Below are 22,221 nucleotides of genomic sequence, written 5' to 3'. Positions count from 1 at the left end.
AGTTTAAGGTAAGATGTTGTAGATTTAAAAGAGATTTGAGAAAGGTTTTTTTTCTCTAAGAGAGGGTTAGAAATCTGGAACATACTGCCAGAAGGGTGGTGGAGGCAGGTAATCTCACAGCATTTAAGCATCTAGATAAGCACATGTAATGTTATGCCACTCAAGGTCAAAAGCTGAAATTGGAAAATGAAGCTAGAATTGATAGGTTCTTGATGGCTGGCACCAACATGATGGGCTGAAAGGTCTGTTTCTGTGTTGTAAGACTTTATAACTCCTTGCCTTTATGTTATATAACTTTTTGACTGATGAAATTTATGACTTTTTAACAGTTTTGGGTTTCGTTTCCATCCAGCCTATTTGGAAACTGGAATATACCGGTAGTTAACTTTAAATCAAGCTCAGAATTGTCCCATGAGAACCTCATTTAAGTTTATTTACAAAGTTTCCCTCCTCTTTGAAATATGCATTTTTTTTAACCTTTTAACCCTATTGACATCCTGCTACTTTTTAATAGTGAGTAGGAGGGGTTAATAACTGGATTTTGCCAATTGACACATAAATGGTGTCTGCAGCAATGGTCAAGGAAAGCTGTTCAAGTCTTGTCTATTGCACTGTTACATGACAGAAGATTTCATATTAGATGCTTACAAACAGAAGACCAAGAATCCAATGCCTTTAATTCAACAAAATTAAAGGAAAATGTCTTTATTGCAGTTATTCCTGAAGGGCTGTCAGAATTTGGTATGTACTTCAATGAAACATTTATTATTCTGATGGTTGAAAGAGGGAAGCCATAAACTTACTGGTAAATTAAGAGCAGCAGGAGCACTGCTGCAGTGAAACCCTGCAACCCCCACCTCCCTGGCTGAGCTCCCCTCTGGGTGTTTGGCCAGAAATCTTACAGGCTAATTGCTAAGGAATCTCTTTTGGAAAGGGCCAGACCTTCAAAGTAAATCCTGTCGTTTTTTTTATAAAAGAGTTGTGGTCAAAAGCTGCTTCAGTCAAGGCTGCTGCAGAAAGAGTAAAGAAACAAGAGAACAGAGAAAACTAAAGAAGACTAGACATTTTGTTTAAAAGGAACAAAATTCAGCATCTTTGTTCTTTTTAAAAACTGTAACAGGAAGTTTTCTTTTCTAGTTTACAGCCTGATGGATCTCCCTGCTAGAACCTCGAAAATATTACTCAGTCTGATACTATTCAGACTACAAGGTAAGAGTAAATTCATTGAAACAAGAACTTTCATGGCTCTGCCGTATGTTACGGCAGTTGTTGGCAGTCAGAAACAGAGCTTCCTTTGTTACCTATTTGAAAAGGACACAGATAATCAAAGTCCATTGTGGAAAATATATCAAGGAGTATTTCAGCCTTTTACCTGCAATAGTTAAAATCATACTGCTTGTTTTTACTAAGGAGTCGATACAGCTGATTTATACTTCAAAATGATTCTAATCGTGATTTATGGCTTTTTCTTAAATTTTGTCTGGATTTCAGAATAAACCTGCGTTTTTGGAGGCCCTGTATAAGGACTTCACCAAACAATTCTACAGATCAGTAAATCTAACTTGTATTTATAGCAGAAGTTAGTCTGATACTTCTCTGGTTGCTATTTTTTATATAATTTTAATTCTCAATTAGAACCTCAGTATGAACACATTTGGCATCTAACTTAACCAAAGGCATGTAAGTTCATGTATATATTTTTCAGGTTTGGAGAATATCTTGATGAATATGTAAAAAAATCATGTTTTGTAGAATTTTAAATCTGTGATTTGCATTTGGTGAATTTATTGATATGCTGCACAGAATGATTTCTTTGCCAGGTTTCAGCCTAATTGCATAATGATTTTGTAACCCATTTAAAAATTGTAATGCTAAACAGTACAGGAATGTCTATTCTAATTGTAAAGCTCCCACCCAAGCCAAATCGTCTATATAGCTCTCTGTATGCAAAGCTGTTTGTCCCCTGAAGCTGCATTCCAATGTAATTTTAATAAGGTACAGAACAGAACCTTAAATGCAGTTGCAATGGAGAGCCATTTAGTAGCCTGACCAGTTATTGAAATTTTGTCCCGTTGTCAAGTTTCTTTCAAGTAGTTGAATGGTTATCACACAGGATAAAGTAATTTATATAAGAACAGACTTAACTTTTCATAATTCTTTTTAAAAAGTATGACAAAAATGTTTGCATAAAATACAGAAGTACCCTCAAAAATATCACACAAACTGCAATGCAGTTAAAAATGGTGGTTCAATCATCTTGATAAATGTTTGGTTGCACTTATTTGTAATCCCCATTGCTGACTTCCTAATGATAGTAAGATTTAGGAAAGTCATGTTAGTGGTATAACATCTGTTGGTGCACTTTTAAATGAGATCCCATCTTTAGGGATCATCTATTTGTTATGATTGGACAGTATTGACTATGTTTTGAGGACTGGTAGGAGAAGTAGACCCAGTGTCTGTAAATTAGACTTTCTAAATAGCAGAGTCGTAAATTTTTACTTCATCTTCACATCCCATTATGAGTTCACACTACAATCTCCAATTAAGCACTGCTATTAAAACTTGGCAGGCTGGTATGTCTTCTCTGATCCACCATTCATGTTCTATTTGGATAGGGGATGGTGGAGTGGGTAAGGCTTGCATGCAGAGAGATGAAATTAGACAAATCACTATTTGTACCATACATGATTTTATGCTAATATTAGAGATGGACTGGGACTGTGAACCGGTAGGCCCGTAGTTGTCTGCAAGATTACCAGAAGCTAATGGACACCCTTTCTACAAGAATCTTACCAGATTTACTATATACCAGAGAATCAGAATCAGAATCAGGTTTTTTATCACCAGTACGTGTTGTGAAATTTGTTAACTTAGCAGCAGCAGTTCAATGCAATACATAATATAGAAGAATAAAATAAATAAATTACAGTATATGACTATTGAATAGATTTAAAATTGTGTAAAAACAGAAATAATATATATTTAAAAAATGAGGTAGTGTTAATGGATTCAATGCCTATTTAGGAATCAGATGTCAGAGGGGAGGAAGCTGTTCCTGAATCACTGCGTGTGTGCCTTCAGGCTTCTGTATCTCCTACCTGATGGTAACAGTGAGAAAAGGGCATGCCCTGGGTTCTGGGGGTCCTTAACATTGGGTGCTGCCTTTCTGAGACACCACTCCTTGAAGATGTCCTGGGTACTTTGTAGGCTACTAACCAAGATGGAGCCGACTAAATCTATGACCCTCTGAAGCTTCTTTCGGTCCTGTGCAGTAGACGGCACCCCCCCCCCCCCCCGCCATACCAAACAGTGATGCAGCCTGTCAGAATGCTCTCCACAATACATCTATGGAAGTTTTTGAGTGTGTTTGTTGACATACCAAATGTCTACAAACTCCTAATGAAGTATCGTGCTGGAATGACCATCAATTTTAATGCATAGCTTTGAGAAAAAAATTGGAAGTTTATCAATGAACCTGTTAAACAAGAAACCTTCAGGAATGGGCAAAACAATTCTCTACTTGAACAATATGATAATGATGAGCTGCAAAATGACCGTCCCGGTGATCATGGTTTCAGCTCTGTAAGTATTAAGATAGAATGTAAAGTACGTTATCAAACAAGTACATTGAAATCTGCTGAAAGATTCTTACAAAAATAATTGACTACATGTCAAACATATGATAGCTGTCACAAAACAGAAATCTGTCTGATGATAATTAAAGCCAGCTTCAGATGACTGCACAATGAAACCTCCAGTTTATACTTCGTACTGTGTGGATTTACTGACTTCTCTGGCGAAAGGAGAGCCTCCTTCTGTTGTTAGTTATGCAGTATAATCTGACAATAACCAAATGAATGAAAACAAGACCTCAAACAAATTGCATATAGCAATATATTTCAGTAGAGCATCTCATTAAGCTTATGGTTCTTTTATAGTTACGTCTGGAAAGACTAGGAAGCTTTCAGTGATTTTTTTTACAGATTGAATTTCAAATTCAAGAGTTAACAGAAGGCAGAAACTTTTGTTCTTCTGATGGCTTGAAAGATAAACCAATCACAATATAGTTAAAATCCTGCTTGATGAAAATACAGGAGTTGTTTAAGTTGGCAGTAGATGTCTCTGTTGTAAATCTCTGGCTGAGAGCCAGTATGATGTATTATGCCAATCTGATTCCCTACACAAGATTTCTGTCTTCAGTCCCTGCAAGCCTGAGCAGCGGGGTGAAATCCAGTAGTATGGTCCAGATGGCAGTTGGGCCACAGGCAACACAGTGAAGAAGACCTCTTCACAAAGCCCCACTGGCAAGAAAAGGCAAGCATGGAACCTTGACTTATGATAAACTATCAGTGAGCTTAAGTTTTCACTCTTTTCAGTTAAATAGATCAAAGCTGGACATAGCAATCCAGGTGTGGCCTTACCAAAACCCTGTACAACCATAACAAATCTCATTATTCTTAAACTGCCTTCCTATTTTCTTGTTGAACCTATCCGCTAACAATTCATCTTATCTTCACTCGTTTCTGTTCTCTCTCCATTTAGCTAATACTATACCTTTTGATTTTTCTCATTAAAATACATAAACTCACTTCATCCTACATTAAACTCCATTTGCCAGGTTTCAGTCCAGCCTCTGTCCATCCATGTTCCCTTGCAGATTCATGATGTCCTCATTACAACATGAGAAGAACACATTTATTCCACTGCTCTGTGTGACAGCCTATTTTCAATCCATTCTAACGTCATGATTCCAATACCTTGAGCTCTTAACTTATGCATCAACCTCTTAAGTGGCACCTTTTCACATGCCTTTTAGAAATTTAAATATACTACATCTACAGTTCTCTCATCAGCGATCCTTGTCACATTCTCAAAGTATTCAAGCAAATTTGTCAAACGATCTATCTTTCACAAAACCGTTATTGACGAGGTTTGATTAAATTCAACCAACCAAATGGTTAGTTACTTCCTCTTTGATTACTGACTCCAGAATTTTGCCAAAAAATGCTTAACTGACCTCAAGTTCCCTGCCTTCCATCTTTCTTTTTAATCAAGGGACTCAATTTTCTGATTTTCCAATCTCCTGGTACCCTTTGGAATTTAGTGGGTTATGAAAAATCTCAACCATGGGTCCACTGTCTATGTGACCAGCTCCTTTAAAACCCATGGCCAGCAGATTGGAGAAGTAGTAACTGTAACTATGGGTGATTAGTCTTAACATCAATTGTTAGAAAAATATTAGAATCTATTAAAAATAAAGTAATAACAACACATTAGGAAAATTGTAATTTATTTTTTATTTATTGAGATACAGCATGGAACAGGCCCTTCTGGCCCTTTGAGCCCTACCACCCAGCAACCCACAATTTTACCCTAGCCTAACCAAGGGACAATTTACAATAACCAATTAACGTGCTAACTGGTATGTCTTTGGACTGTGGGAGGAAATCAGAGCACCCAGAGGAAACCCACACAGTCATGGGAAGAATGTACAAAGTCCTTACAGACAGTGGCGGGAATTGAACCCAGGTCTCTAGTACTGTAAAATGTAGTGCTAAACACAAGCTACTGTAGAGTCAGCATGGCTTTAAGAAATGGAAATCTTGTCTGACATTTGAACTTTTGAGGATTTCTCAACCAGAGTGGATAGAGGAGAATTGGTAGATGTACATAGAAAACCTACAGCACAATGTGTTGTATTTGGACTTCTCGAAGGCACTTGACAATGTGCCTCACAAAGGTAAAATCACATCCAAGAGCCCTCGCTGTTGGAGGTAGCATATTGGCATGGTTAGATTTTTGGCTGACAGGGAAGGATAAAGCAGTTATTTTAAAGTTGTCTTTGTCTCCAGAACTACATCTGTATAACAATAACTTATGAAGAAATTTAATGGATACCCAAAAAAAGAGGCAGAATGACAGGTTGTGAGAGAGCAAGTATATAGAGATGTTGATTGATTAGGTAAGTGGGCAAAATGTAAAGCATTTCATTTTGGAAGGAAGAGCAGAACAGGACATTATTTAAATAGAAAAAAATACAGAAAGTCACAACATAATAATATTTAGGTATATGAAACAGAAAAAGCTAGTACACAAGTGCAGAGGGTAACAGGGAATGCTGATAGAATGTTATCCTTTATTTCAAGGAGTTGGAGCATAAACATAGGGAAGTCTTACTGTAACAGTACAAGGCCCTCTTGAGACTACATCTAGCACCTGTTTTGGTCCTCCTGTTTAAGAAAAGGTATTATTTCATTGGAGGGGTTCCCTGGAGATTAACAAGGGTAATCCCAGAAATGGTCTGTTAAACTAGGGAACATTAAACAGTTTGGAACTTTACACATTATAATTTACAAGAATAAGAGGTGATCTTATTGAAATATATGAGATTCTTAGCATGCAAGTAAGTGTTAAGAGAATATTTGCTCTTATATAGAGTAGTCCAGAATCAGAAGGGACAGCCATTTGCAACTCATATGAGGAAGAACTTCTTCTGTAAAAGGGTTATAAGTCTTTTCCTTCCAAAGAACAGTGGGTTCAAACTTGGATATATTTAAGGCTGAGAACAGATTTCTAATCCACAAGGGAAAGCTCAGAGAAATGATTCGTAAATCTCTCTGTTTAGAGTGGTATGGATTGTTGTTCATATACATGACCTCATATGAAAATGTGTATAGTTTAATGAATATTTGCAGAAGGAATATTGGCCGGTGCTGCTAATGCTTGAAATTGTATGGATTTCAAGATTCCAGGAATAGTGTGCATTATGTCTACTGTATTTGTTTGAGCAGTGTAGGATTACTTGGCCATTGGGAAGTCCTAGTAAAGATTGTCATTGTCATAGTAAAGGTCGGATGTCATTTCACCATCAAAGTGTAAGTTTGGATCATGTGGGCCTGGAGAACAAAGAAATATTTATTTTGTATATAAAATTAACTTGCAACTTTTCTGCCTATTGGTTATTTTCTTTCCCTTGTATCTGAATGTCTAATTCTAATGTTTAACATATACATTTCAGTGTTAGTAAATGAGTATTAAATTAATAAAAATCCACAATGGATATATAGTCAGTTGAAGAAGTGATATTTTTAGGCAATTTCCTTTTTTAAATTTTTGCTGCTTTTACCTAAGACCGAAATCAAGTACCAACATTTATTTTCTTAATTTTCATCAATCTTTCCTCTTGTAGACATTCTGATGATTGTTGATTATTGTATTGCAATAAAATATTTACATTAAATAGTTTTCATATACCAAATTAATATATTAATAGTGATTTCAACCCTTGCTAAACTGGCAGGAACTCTACACCTAAAATCTTACTTGATTTTAGCCACTTTAGTTGAAATATAGATAAATTGATATTTAAATTAATATTTGAGAACAAAATAATCAAGCTATATTATATATTAGCCACAGGGCTGTGATGAATAAATATTTGTCTATTCCAATCCACATTCTAGGAATCCATCATAAACATGAAATTACACAAAACTCAGTTGCCCAAATTTTAATTTGCTAAGTTTAGTTCTGCCATCACCACTAAGCTCACAGAATTCAGTGGTTGTATTTAAGTATAATATCCCTTGTTTACTTACCCCTCCTGTATTTCAAATATTGTTAACCCAGATTTATGAAGGAAAAGAAACCATTCTTCTATTAGGTGGTTGGAAGTGATTACAAAATGTCGCTGTGTATATTTGGACATCTTGAGAGGGTCAGTGGATTAATCCAAAAGTGACTATCTATAATGTCTCCTTTACAACTCACGACAACAACAGAATGAAAACTAAAAACAAAAAAAAAATGCAGATATATAATTTCTGTTAGCTGTTAAGTGCAAAGGTAGTACAGGTGTCCCCAGCTTTACGAATGTTCACTTTATGCCACTTCGCTTTTACAAAAGACCTACATTAGTAACCTGTTCTCGCATTACAAAAAGGATTTTCGCTTTTACGAAAATTTTTCCCATATAAATTAATGATTCTTCGCTTTACGCCATTTTGGCTTAAGAAAGGTTTCATAGGAATGCTCAACCTTTGTAAAGGGGAGGACACCAGTACAGGAAAAAAAAGAGGCACTGTATATTTGAAGATGGAGAAGTGAACCATGATGTCCGAGAGGGAACAATCTCTTCAGTCCCTGCAGTGGTATCAGTACGGCCACTGACTTGCTTTTTTAAACAGAAAGGCATCCAACATATCATTATCTAATCTAAGTACAGTCAATGGAGATTCATGCACCAATGGTCCAGCACTCTGGGGATTACCATGATATTTCCAGCCTTTGGATATCTAACAGCTCTCCCCTATTTTGAACTGGCATCATCATTTGTGTTTAGTTACTTGCGGCAAAGAATACCTAATTCTGATATGACTGATGATGTCTTCTTGCAACTGAGCAGAACTGTGCAATAATATCCATAGTGTTCAAAGTTGAGGACATTGATCAGCACAATTAGATATTTAAATTGAGCATTGGATCTGGTGACTCACTGCAATATTTAGCAGCCAGATGAGTACCTTATATCATTTACTTCACAACGGCTTATCAAATCACAATCCACTGAAATAGTTGGAGGAATTGATGCACGTTAGTTGAGATGCGAGGGAGATTATACAGTCCAATCTTTCATCTGGAGATGGCTTACTTCTTGCACTAAATGTCCTGCTATCTTCACTTCATGTCCAACCTTCTTCTACTAGAATTGAGGCACAGCACTTATGTCCCTTTTAATCACCAAACAGTATTTATCATGAATTCTGCAGAAGACTATGTCTGGCAAAAGCTTTCAGTTGGCTATGAAAGTATAGTCACAAAGTCTGTTCCAGTTTCTGGATTTTCAGCTGTAATCCATGATTTATTAAAATTTTATTTGTTGCAAATGAAACTGCCAGTAATCCCTGAAAAGTGCTTGTCCTTTGCAGTCTGAGGGTTGAATTGTTGAGTAAGTCTAAGTTTGAATGCATTTATCTGTCAGCTATTTAGATTTCTTGTCTGCTGGAGATAATTTATTACAATTTTTTAGATGCAGTTTAAGTAATACTTTGGATTTGGCAATGGATTATTAAAATATCAAAAAGATAGGAATGTCTTGCAATCTAATTTTAATTTCTGGCATTTTCACAGAAGTCTGGAATGCAGAGTGTTTTGCAATGCATTTTGTCATCATGTCTCAGTTTTAGACGATGCATGCTCAACCTGTTCATACTGTTCTTTTAACATTGAACATTTAAAGATCAAGGATTCACTTGCCGAAGCTGTTAGCAATTTAGATGACTGATTTGTTTTCACATCTTTAAGATTAAAGACTATATTATATGGTCCAGTCTTCTCTAATGACTGACTGGTTTTTAGCAGCTCAGTGGGTAAATGAACCAGATTGGTGAGCTTTAAAGATTGGGAGTTTTAGAGTTTTACAGGATCACTTGCTGGAAAATATGCATGAATGTCTGTGAGGTTAAATTGGCACAAACTGAATCACTATAGTTCAGCAACACTATGTCATTTTTATCACCTTGCACTAAAATGGACTTTGTATTTCTTTTGTAATAATTGTGTCCTTTGTTGTAAAAACTGTGCAAATTTTATGTTTAATTTATGCTTTTCTTGTGATTATCTGCTTCTCATGGGTCCCTGCACATGGAGGTGTTGAGGGGAATGAGCGGGTTGATTGTTTGGCCAAAAAAGCTCTTTGAAGTTCAACTGTGGATATAGACCTTACACTTTGCAAATCAGAAGCCAAGAGGCTGGTGGAGCTAAGAATTTGGGGATTATAGTAAGACTTGTGGGATAATAAGTATAAGGGAAAACACTTTTACAGAATACATAAAACTGTTGAATTGATGGGACTAGGGGGTAAATCAAGAAGGGAAGGAATTTTATTGACATGACTTAGAATTGAGCATACTATGCATAATTATTCCTTGGAAAACATCACTCTAGGGTGTGTAGGTGTTGTCATTGTTATGAAATAGTTGAGCACATTCTTTTACAATGTGAACCATACAAGGTTGAAAGAAAGCAAATGCAGGCTGCTTTACTGTCTTTGGGGGTTGATAGTTTTCGTTTTAAAACTTTACTAAATCATGGAATTGACTTTAATTTAATTCACAATATTATCTTTCATTATTTAAAATCTATAGGGCTCTTTGGGGTAATATAGTTTTCACTTGATAAAGAGCTATTTGGGGTTTTATTTCCCAACTCTCTACACCACACTCCAGTCCAGTTGGTGGCAGTAATGCACCTTTAAGTTGGACTGCCAACCGCCATTAAAAGTCTGAAGAGGAAGAATGCCGCTTATGTCATGCTATGTGCCTGTGATGCAGCCATAAATATGTTTGTCATTTTACCTGTGCATGTATGTACTTGTACATATGACAATAAACTCAAGTGTGACTTTGGTTTTAAAAATCAGTTTAGCTCAAATGTGACTTCACTGATCTAAACTGGGTTTGACATTCTCTGAGTGCCACTTGTGTGAAATGTTGTAGTCTGTGCAAATGGAGAAGCATTTTACGGAGAAATGATTATGGGGATAGGGTTAGGTGAGTGGAAGGAATACTCTTTATACTTGTCCTTCAAAAAAACAAGTGTTGCAGGACTCCCTTACAAAATAGTAGCAATCTGTATAGAACTGAGTCATACAAAGCAGATGTTTCCCAGTCTCTGCAGATCAACACATTGAAATAATAAACACATGAGATCCTGCAGATGCTGGAGATCGAAGGCAACTCACACAAAATGCTGAAGGAACTCAGTAGGTTGGGCAGCATCCAAGGAAATGAATAAATGGTCAACCTTTTGAGGCCAGACTCTTCATCAGATAAAATTTCTGTAGCTTTTCATTTTTGGTTGCATGGGATTTGTGCCCATTCTCAAGATGAGCAAGATAGTATCGGACATCATCAATTACATTTTGTGTTCTCCTGATGCAGGTGAACCTCAGTTGTAATGGTCTTATGGTCTAAATATACACTCAGAAAGAAAAATATAGAGCTATTCATCAAAAAACTCTTGCTGACATCTGAACAAGGAAAAGTAATCACTCCTGCACTTTACAGAAGAGGAAGCATTCTGTTCATATATTTTCTTTCCTTCCAGTCACAGTGCAGAGTCCATTCGATAGTTGCTGTTTCGATGGATTGGAGTGGGCTACTCAGCAAAGGGAGTGTGTTTCCCCCCCCGACAAACTGGAAGATTTGTTTTGCAGGTATTTTTCAAACATTCTAAAAACTGTTTTAAGACGAATTATTTACACCTTGAGAGCAGGTCAAGCAACATCTGTGGAGGCAGAAGGCGCATGTCAACACTTTCAGACAAGCTCTGCCAAGAGGATGAACTGTGTTGATGGAGGAGAACTGACTCAAGATAGAAGTGAAAGTTTGAGTTTAAATTTATTATCAAAATTTTTATATGTCACCATACACAACCCGGAGATTCATTTTCTTTTGGCTATACCCAATAAATTATAATAGAATAATAACCATAATACAATCAATGAAAGACCTCACCAATTTGGGTGTTCAGCCAGTGTGCAAAAGATAACAAAATGTGCAAATACAAAAAGAAAGAAATAATAATTAATAAATAAATAAAGGAATACATGTCAAGAACATGAGATGAAGACCACTTGAAAGTGAATCCATAGGTTGTGGGAACATTTCAATGATGGCCCAAGTGAAATTGAGTGAAGTTGTCCTCTTTGGTTCGAGAGCCTGGTTGTTGAGGGGTATTATTTGTCTTAAACCTGGTGGTGTGACTCCTTAGGCTCCTGTGCTTTCTTCCTGATTGCATCAGCCCTAAGAGCTGTAAGACCTGCATAATGGTGGATAGAGATGTGTTCCCAGATGTGATTGGGAAGAGGCTGAACAAAAGGGGAATGATGGTGACCTGGTATGAAGAATGAGTTCAATGGGTCAAGAGCAGACAGAAACAATGGGCTTATCAGTGCAGCCCAGTTTATGGATCTTAAATAAGAGATAGAAATGGGCATTATGAAGTTGAGGCACTGTGAGATGTGCAACAGACTGGGAGATGATGGGATAGTGCTTGTTAATAGAGCCATGGTCAAGAGAAAGAAGTGAGGAGATGTCAGAAAGCTGCCGTCAGGCTTCTGCAAGGTAGAAGTCAGTGCACCAGATTACAGTGATAATACCTTTATTTGTGCATTTGATACTGAGGTCAGGATTGAATTGAGGTGAGGCGAGTGGAATTCTGAACGTTTAGAGGGTGTGAGGAGACTGGAAAAGTCAAAACAGTCAATCTTGCATTGACAATTGGAAATGAAAGATCAAAAGACTTTTTGCCTTCATACTACTTGACAAGGCTGTTCAACATAAATATTAAAACTTATGTAGTGTTGCACAAAGAAGTAGGTCTTTCAACCTAACTGATCTGTGCTCTCGCATACATTCCACACGACCAAAATGTTAGAAGAATGTGGCTTCAAGTCCGGTTCCAGCATGTACACTAAAACTGATCCAAATCTGCCAGTGTAGTGCTCAGTATTAACAGAAATGCTGACTTAAGGACAAGACATGAAATAAGTGCCCCTTTTACTCTCAGACATACTTAAATTATTACAGAAATGTCTAAGTTGTGGCAGGAAGAGCAGTGATTTAGAAGTCCCACTATGTAGCCCAGCATTTTTATATGTTCTATGATAGAATTTGTCCAAAAGACAATTGCAAAATGCAATCAGCAATGTGTGCAAATTGAACAGATAAATTATAGCACAATCCTTTGTGCTTCTGGAGCATGTAAAAGTGATTTCTTTCGGAATTAATTTATTGTTAGAAAACTGCATGGCTCTTGAATGAAGACTGCATGACAACTTAAAGAGTCCTTCCCTATCTGAGCTGATGATGGGTATATCTGTGAATCAAGGCCTAGAATCTTTTAAAATTGTTCTTATGTCTTCCATCTCCAAGCTATCTTCCCTTTCTTGGCCAAGAGACTGACTTCACCAATCACTGTCTTGACTGCTTATCTCAAATCACAGGGTGTCCTGGTCACAAAACCTACCTGAGGGAAAATTTGCTCAAAGAAGCTCCATTCATGAAGTAGAGTTGGGAATTAACACCTCCAAGGTTCCTGTCTTGGTAGGAGTTTATGTTTCTTGTTTGACTTTGTACCAAGAGGTTCCCAACCTGGGGTCTACAAACCCTTTGGTTAATAGTAGGGGTCCATGACATAAAAAAGGTTGGAACCCCTGAACTAATGCATCACTTCCACGGGTAATAATGCAAAGGGCACAGATTTATAATTGTAATGAATGAAATATATGGCAGAGAAAATTTCTTCCCCACATTCATAGCAGTAGTTTTAAATCCAAAGTCAGTGCTATAACAAAACAGAAGAATTTCCAGGCTCTGAACAACATTATTTGTCATGCTCTCTGAATTAAGTATTTAATGTTAACTTTTTTGGGACCAGAAGTTGCAAAAGGCTTTGTATAAATGCAGGGTTTTCTCTTCTTTATCTAGTCTTCTCATGCTTTCATTTTACTTCAGTTATATTTTAATTCACATCTATTCATGTGCTAACATTCTACTTACTAATCTTCTATTAAGATTTTATTTTGAATAAAATATTATCCCCTATTTATTGCCTCCACTTTTGAACTATCCCATAAATGGAACTATTTCTGCATTTACCATGTCAGATCCATCTATTCTATTCACCCTTAATCTTCTGAGGGCAAACAATACATGAAAAGTAAACCCTCTCCGTATGTACATGACATCTAATCCTAATGGGTATTATAACTAATATATTAAACTCATTTTTCAAATGAATCCGAACTTTTAAACTTCATATTTTGTTATCAAAAAATTAGTTCTTGTTTTTGTATATAACCATATAACATATAACCATATAACAATCACAGCACGGAAACAGGCCATTCCGGCCCTCCTAGTCCGTGCCGAACTCTTAATCTCACCTAGTCCCACCTACCCGCACTCAGCCCATAACCCTCCACTCCTTTCCTATCCATATACCTATCCAATTTTACCTTAAATGACACAACTGATCTGGCCTCTACTACTTCTACAGGAAGCTCATTCCACACAGCTATCACTCTCTGAGTAAAGAAATACCCCCTCGTGTTTCCCTTAAACTTTTGCCCCCTAACTCTCAAATCATGTCCTCTCGTTTGAATCTCCCCTACTCTCAATGGAAACAGCCTATTCACGTCAACTCTATCTATCCCTCTCAACATTTTAAATACCTCGATCAAATCCCCCCTCAACCTTCTACGCTCCAATGAATAGAGACCTAACTTGTTCAACCTTTCTCTGTAACTTAAGTGCTGAAACCCTGGTAACATCCTAGTAAATCGTCTCTGCACTCTCTCTAATTTATTGATATCTTTCCTATAATTCGGTGACCAGAACTGTACACAATATTCCAAATTTGGCCTTACCAATGCCTTGTACAATTTTAACATTACATCCCAACTTCTGTACTCAATGCTCTGATTTATAAAGGCCAGCGTTCCAAAAGCCTTCTTCACCACCCTATCTACATGAGACTCCACCTTCAGGGAACTATGCACTGTTATTCCTAGATCTCTCTGTTCCACTGCATTCCTCAATGCCCTACCATTTACCCTGTATGTTCTATTTGGATTATTCCTGCCAAAATGTAGAACCTCACACTTCTCAGCATTAAACTCCATCTGCCAACGTTCAGCCCATTCTTCTAACCGGCATAAATCTCCCTGCAAGCTTTGAAAACCCACCTCATTATCCACAACACCTCCTACCTTAGTATCATCAGCATACTTACTAATCCAATTTACCACCCCATCATCCAGATCATTTATGTATATTACAAACAACATTGGGCCCAAAACAGATCCCTGAGGCACCCCGCTAGTCACCGGCCTCCATCCCGATAAACAATTATCCACCACTACTCTCTGGCATCTCCCATCTAGCCACTGTTGAATCCATTTTATTACTCCAGCACTAATACCTAACGACTGAACCTTCTTAACTAACCTTCCATGTGGAACTTTGTCAAAGGCCTTGCTGAAGTCCATATAGACTACATCCACTGCCTTACCCTCGTCAACATTCCTCGTAACTACTTCAAAAAATTCAATAAGGTTTGTCAAACATGACCTTCCACGCACAAATCCATGCTGGCTACTCCTAATCAGATCCTGTCTATCCAGATAATTATAAATACTATCTCTAAGAATACTTTCCATTAATTTACCCACCACTGATGTCAAACTGACAGGTCTATAATTGCCAGGCTTACTTCTAGAACCCTTTTTAAACAATGGAACCACATGAGCAATACGCCAATCCTCCGGCACAATCCCTGTTTCTAATGACATCTGAAAGATCTCCGTCAGAGCTCCTGCTATCTCTACACAAACTTCCCTCAAGGTCCTGGGGAATATCCGGTCAGGACCCGGAGATTTATCCACTTTTAAATTTCTTAAAAGCGCCAGTACTTCCACCTCTTTAATTGTCATAGGTTCCATAACTTCCTTACTTGTTTCCCACACCTTACACCATTCGATATCCTTCTCCTTAGTGAATACCGAAGAGAAGAAATCGTTCAAAATCTCTCCCATCTCCCTCGGCTCCACACATAGCTGACCACCCTGATTCTCTAAGGGACCAATTTTATCCCTCACTATCCTCTTGCTTTTAATATAACTGTAGAAGCCTTTCGGATTTACTTCCACCTTATTTGCCAAACCAAACTCGTAACTTCTTTTAGCTTTTCTAATCTCTTTCTTAAGTTTCCTTTTACATTCTTTATATTCCTCGAGCAATTCCTTTACTCCATGCTGCCTATATCTATTGTAGACATCCCTCTTTTTTCGAACCAAGTTTCTAATATCCCTTGAAAACCATGGCGCTTTCAAACCTTTAATCTTTCCTTTCAACCGAACAGGAACATAAAGATTCTGTACCCTCATAATTTCACCCTTAAATGACCTCCATTTCTCTATTACATCCTTCCCATAAAACAACTTGACCCATTCCACTCTCTCTAAATCCCTGCGCATCTCCTCAAAGTTAGCCTTTCTCCAATCAAAAATCTCAACTCTAGGTCCAGTCCTGTCCTTCTCCATAATTATATTGAAGCTAATGCTATTGTGATCACTGGACCCGAAGTGCTCCCCAACACATACATCTGTCAGCTGACCTATCGCATTCCCTAACAGGAGATCCAACACTGCCCCATCTCTAGTCGGTACTTCTATGTATTGTTGCAAAAAGCTATCCTGCACACATTTCACAAACTCTAAACCATCCAGCCCTTTTACAGAATGAGCTTCCCAATCTATGTGTGGAAAATTAAAATCTCCCACAATCACCACCTTGTGTTTACTACAAATATCTGCTATCTCCTTACACATTTGCTCTTCCAACTCACGCTCCCCATTAGGTGGCCTATAATACACTCCTATCAGTGTTACTACACCTTTCCCATTCCTCAATTCCACCCAAATAGCCTCCCTAGAGGAGCTCTGTAATCTATCCTTCCAAAGCACCGCCATAAGATTTTCTCGGACAAGCAATGCAACACCTCCTCCTCTGGCCCCTCCTACTCTATCACACCTGAAGCAACTAAATCCAGGAATATTTAGTTGCCAATCACACCCTTCCTGCAACCATGTTTCACTAATAGCTACAACATCATAATTCCATGTATCAATCCACACTTTAAGCTCATCCACCTTTCTTACAATGCTCCTAGCATTAAAATAGATACATTTAAAATACTCTCCACCTCCTCCTCTCTTTTCATCCCTAGCAATGCATTCAAATTTATTATCCTTTTCTTTCTTCTCCCCTACAACTTCGGGCTGAGCGCATCCCTCCTCCATCACCTGCCTGTCCTCCCTCACACACGGTCTACTTACTTGCTCTACTGGTGAACTAACCTCCTCTCCCATAGTTTCCTCAAATTGATTTCCGCCCCCCCATCTTACTAGTTTAAAGTCTGCCCCGTAGCCCTAGCAAACCTCCCCGCTAGGATATTGGTCCCCCCAGGATTCAAGTGTAACCCGTCCTTCTTGAACAGGTCACGCCTGCCCCAGAAGAGGTCCCAATGATCCAGAAACTTGAATCCCTGCCCCCTGCTCCAATCCCTCAACCACGCATTCATCCTCCACCTAATTCCATTCCTACTCTCACTGTCGCGTGGTACAGGCAGTAATCCCGAGATTACTACCTTTGCGGTCCTTCTTCTTAACTGCCTTCCTAACTCCCTATACTCTCGTTTCAGGACCTCTTCCCCTTTCCTACCTATGTCATTGGTACCTACATGTACCACGACCTCTGGCTCCTCACCCTCCCACTTCAGGATATCTTGGACGCGATCAGAAACGTCCCGGACCCTGGCACCAGGGAGGCAAACTACCATCCGGGACTCCCGATCACCTCCACAGAACCGCCTGTCTGAACCCCTGACTATCGAGTCCCCTATTACTATGGTCCTCTTTCTTCTATCCCTACCCTTCTGAGCTACAGGGCCGTCCTCTGTGCCGGAGGCCCGGCCACTGTCACTTCCTCCAGGTAGGCTGTCCCCCCCAACAGTACTCAAACATGAGTACTTATTGTCAAGGGGTACAGCCACTGGGGTACTCTCTAGTACCTGCCCCTTCCCCTTCCTGATCGTGACCCACCTATCTGCCTCCCGTGGCCCCGGAGTGACCACCTGCCTGTAACTCCTCTCTATCACCTCCTCACTCTCCCTGACCAGGCGAAGGTCATCGAGCTGCAGCTCCAGTTCCCCAATTCGGTCCCTCAGGAGCTGCAGTTCGGCGCACCTGGCGCAGATGTGGACGTCCGGGAGGCTCGGAGACTCCAGGATCTCCCACATCCGACACCGAGAACAACAAGCTGCCCTCACACTCATACCTCCCGAATAACTGAAAATAACAAGAACTAAAAGATAAGCCTACTGTGCCCTCTTCCGCCTAAGCCCTCTGAGCCCAAGCCCTACACTCTGCTCCCGACTCACTCCGCTGCCCGCAAACGAAGCTGCCCGCTGCTTAAGGCTGCGTTCTTTTTATATCTTCCCTCCTTCCCAGGCCTCCTTCACGCGCCTGCGCAGTCCCGCCTCTCAGAACTCCGATCTGAGAAGCAATTTGAAAATGGCCGCCGCCGCACTTCTTCTCAGCCTCGCTGTCCTCTTCCAAAAGAGAACTGCCTCACTCCTTCTCTCCTTTTTATATCTTCCCTCCTTCCCAGGCCTCCTTCACGCGCCTGCGCAGTCCCGCCTCTCAGAACTCCGATCTGAGAAGCAATTTGAAAATGGCCGCCGCCGCACTTCTTCTCAGCCTCGCTGTCCTCTTCCAAAAGAGAACTGCCTCACTCCTTCTCTCCTTTTTATATCTTCCCTCCTTCCCAGGCCTCCTTCACGCGCCTGCGCAGTCCCGCCTCTCAGAACTCCGATCTGAGAAGCAATTTGAAAATGGCCGCCGCCGCACTTCTTCTCAGCCTCGCTGTCCTCTTCCAAAAGAGAACTGCCTCACTCCTTCTCTCCTTTTTATATCTTCCCTCCTTCCCAGGCCTCCTTCACGCGCCTGCGCAGTCCCGCCTCTCAGAACTCCGATCTGAGAAGCAATTTGAAAATGGCCGCCGCCGCACTTCTTCTCAGCCTCGCTGTCCTCTTCCAAAAGAGAACTGCCTCACTCCTTCTCTCCTTTTTATATCTTCCCTCCTTCCCAGGCCTCCTTCACGCGCCTGCGCAGTCCCGCCTCTCAGAACTCCGATCTGAGAAGCAATTTGAAAATGGCCGCCGCCGCACTTCTTCTCAGCCTCGCTGTCCTCTTCCAAAAGAGAACTGCCTCACTCCTTCTCTCCTTTTTATATCTTCCCTCCTTCCCAGGCCTCCTTCACGCGCCTGCGCAGTCCCGCCTCTCAGAACTCCGATCTGAGAAGCAATTTGAAAATGGCCGCCGCCGCACTTCTTCTCAGCCTCGCTGTCCTCTTCCAAAAGAGGACCAATACAACCAATTACAACCAATATGTACCAGATTCAGACATATACTCTCAAAGGTCTTGCTAAGATTATGCAAAGATAGAAAGCCAACTGTCTACCATTGCATTCATACACAATATTAATAGTTTTCTAGTATGTTCTGAACTCTCCCTTCACTGATTTAAAACTGGATGCTTTGGTTGAAATCAAATGTAGGTTCATTAAACCCAGCCCGGTGTGGCAGCTATTTAATTTTAACAGAGCTCAATATTTTTGGCATTGGTGATGCGTCTTCCTGTGAGGGTGAATGATGGTGATGGAAGTGGGGGGGTTGGAGAATGAAAGATAACATTGAGAAACACAGGAAATGCCTCAAGGCTTGCACACGGGTGCAGAAAGAAAGACCAGCAAAAACAGGAAATGTGTCTTGTATGTGCTGTAGCACTGAAGCAATTTGAGTTTGAAAACATGTGTTAAACTGATTTCAGGAAATGGTTATCCTTAACCCTTGAGCTTTAGTGGCATCCTGAAGTGATGTATTTGGGGAGTGACCTTCTGATTGGCTTCTTTGTAAAATCCCATTTTGTAAAATGTTATTTAAATGCCTTTGAGGGTTTGGCCATGCAAGGAGTGGGAGGGTGGTAAATTTCAGATGACTTTCTCATGGTGCTGCAGGTTGAGACAGGTTATAGAATGTGGTGACAATGTGAAGCTTCTCTGAGCAAGTTATATCTGTTAATGCAGTTGAAATGTTTGTTGTTTTGCACCCTATTTTTCCTGCAACTGAAACACAGTTCATTTTTATCTACATAAATAGTTTGGATGAGGGTGATTTTTTTTTCTTGACTCATGGCCCCTATCTGACCCTAGGTGTGAGAGGCAAGTTATATATTTGATGCATTGCGAAGTTCTGTAATGCCGTGATTTGTTGCTTCACTGCATCTGCTATTTCAGTGCATTAAGCACCGTATTTTCTGCTGTTCCACACTCAAGTCTTTTATCCATTTAGCTAACAAGGAAAAAAGGAATAAAGAAAAAGGGAGACACAGTGGTACAACATGTAGTACAAATTAGACAGCATGGTAACATAGCAGTTAATACATTGCTATTACAGTGCCAGCTGTAAGACTGGGATTCAATTTACACCATTATCTGTAAGGAGTTTGGACATACTCCCGATGTCCTTGTGGATTTTGCCCGGCTGATCCGGTTTCCTTCCACATTCCAAAGGTGTGCACATATGGTTTGGTGAGTTGTGGGTATGCTACTTTGGTACCAGACATATAGCGACACTTGCGGGCTGATCAGTGCAATCTTCACTGATTTGATTTGATGCAAACAATGCATTTCACTGCATGTTTCCATATAAGTGATAAAGAAAGCTAATCTTTGATCTTTATCTTTATTGCTGCTTCACAATCCCCAGCAACCTGGGTTTAGTCCTCAAGTGCTGTTTGTGTGGAGTATCTGTTAGGATAAGACAATGCCTTTGAAGGTGCTGAATTGACTCATGTCCCTTATCTGGCCCCATGAGTGAGTGACAAGTTATATATCTGTTGCATTTCAAATGCTATCTCGTTCAGATGTATCTGGCTTTGGTTTGAATGATAATTACATTTAATTTGATTTGAGTCTTCATGGCCATAGGAGGCACAGGATAGTGGTGGAGGGGTGTTTCTCTGACTGGAGGTCTGTGACCAGTGGTGTTCCACAAGGATTAGCGATGTGGCCTCAGTTTATGAAACGTATTAAATGTTTTGAACAAAAATGTAGGTGTGCTGACTAATAAGTTTGCAGACAGAGTGGAGTTGCAGATAGTGAGGAAAGCTGCCAAAGGATTCAGTAGCTGGAACTAAGGGCAAAGAAATGGAGATGGAAATAGATGGAGTTTAATCTCGACCTATGTGAGATGATGCCCTTTGGGAGGTCAAATATAAGTAAACGGTCAAATATACAGTAAAAGGTAGGACATTTAAGAGCTTTGAAGTATATAAGAATCTCAGGGAGCAAGTCCATAACTTCCTTAAGTAGATAGGTTGGTAAATAGAGCTATATGACATACACCACAGGCATTTTTTGATTCAGGTGCTGAGTCTAAATGCCACGAAATCATGGTGCCCATGTATAAAATTAGAGGTTCACCAGGATGTTGCCCAGATAATGGAGCATTACGTATAATGATTACTTGGATTGTTCTCTCCAGAGTGTTGGGGGCTGAGGGGTGACCTGATAGAAGTATTTAAAATTATAGGCGCCATTAATTCTTTCTCCTGGGGTAGAAATGTCAAATGCTAGTAGACATAGCTTTAAGGTGAAAGGGGTAATGTTTAAAGGAGACTTATGAGATAAGTATTTTTTAAGCACAGTGAATTCACTGCCATGAAGCAGATATGATTGTAGTGTTCAAGAGGTATTTAGACAGGGATATGAAAAGGCAAGAACTGGAGAGATATAACGTAAGGGCAGATGGGACTAGTTTCAACTAGAATCATTGCCAAGATACCATGGACCAAATGATCTGCTCCTGTGCTATACTGTTTTTTTCTTCTATGAATGAGTACGGCTCCAAAGGTAATTAAGAATCTCAACACCATTCAGGATAAAACTACCTGTGGGATTGGTGTCCCATCCAAGCTAAATATTTACTCCTTCCATCACTGCCACAACTGTATGCCATCTGTAAAAGGCACTTCTGTCATTCACTAGACTACCTTGTTCCCAGCTCCCACCTCAAAATTTCTAGCTACAAGCAAGACAAGGATGACAAGACATAGAGTAATAGAAAACTACAGCACAGAAACTGGCCCCTCGAGTCTGTGCTGAAACCATTTAAACTGCCAATTCCCATTGACTTGCATCCAGACCATAGCCTTCCATACTCCTGCCATCCATGTAGCTATCTAAACTTCTCTTAAACATTGCAATCAAAATTGCATCCACAACTTGTGTTGGCAGTTCACTCCACACTCTCACAACCCTCTGAGTGAAGAAGTATCCCCTCATGTTTCCCTTAAAAATTTCACCTTTCACCCTTATCCCATGACCTCACCCAACCTTAGTAGAAAAAGCCTTCAAATCTCCCCTCAATTTTCTACATTCTTAGGGAATATTGTTCTAACCTATTCAATCTTTCTTTATAACTTAGATCCTCCAGTTCTGGCAACATCCTTATAAATTTTCTCTGTACTCTTTCAATCTTACTTACATCTTTCTTATAGGTATATGACCAAAACTGCACATTAGGCCTCACCA

The 22,221-nt window shown here is 39.5% G+C and overlaps 1 protein-coding gene across 2 annotated transcripts in view; it reads left to right on the top strand.

The window, feature by feature from the left end:
• The first annotated feature begins 579 nt into the window (after nucleotides 1–579).
• Nucleotides 580–22,221, top strand: part of fbln1 (fibulin 1) — a 117,725-nt gene continuing 96,083 nt past the window's right edge. Inside the window, exons 1-3 of one of the 2 annotated variants that reach the window (XM_073059233.1) lie at nucleotides 580–741; nucleotides 1,138–1,209; nucleotides 11,110–11,218. In XM_073059233.1, coding sequence (XP_072915334.1) covers nucleotides 1,149–1,209; nucleotides 11,110–11,218 — 170 coding nt within the window. In that variant the 5' untranslated portion in view covers nucleotides 580–741; nucleotides 1,138–1,148. Of the gene's footprint in view, nucleotides 742–818; nucleotides 1,210–11,109; nucleotides 11,219–22,221 lie in introns of those variants that run through there. The other variant, XM_073059234.1, reaches the window with a different exon arrangement.

Source organism: Hemitrygon akajei, chromosome 10 (assembly GCF_048418815.1).
Source record: "Hemitrygon akajei chromosome 10, sHemAka1.3, whole genome shotgun sequence".
In the NCBI taxonomy this organism is placed as follows: Eukaryota; Metazoa; Chordata; class Chondrichthyes; order Myliobatiformes; family Dasyatidae; genus Hemitrygon; species Hemitrygon akajei.
Note: the sequence above shows the minus strand (reverse complement) of the source record. Positions and strands in the feature narration are given on the sequence as shown.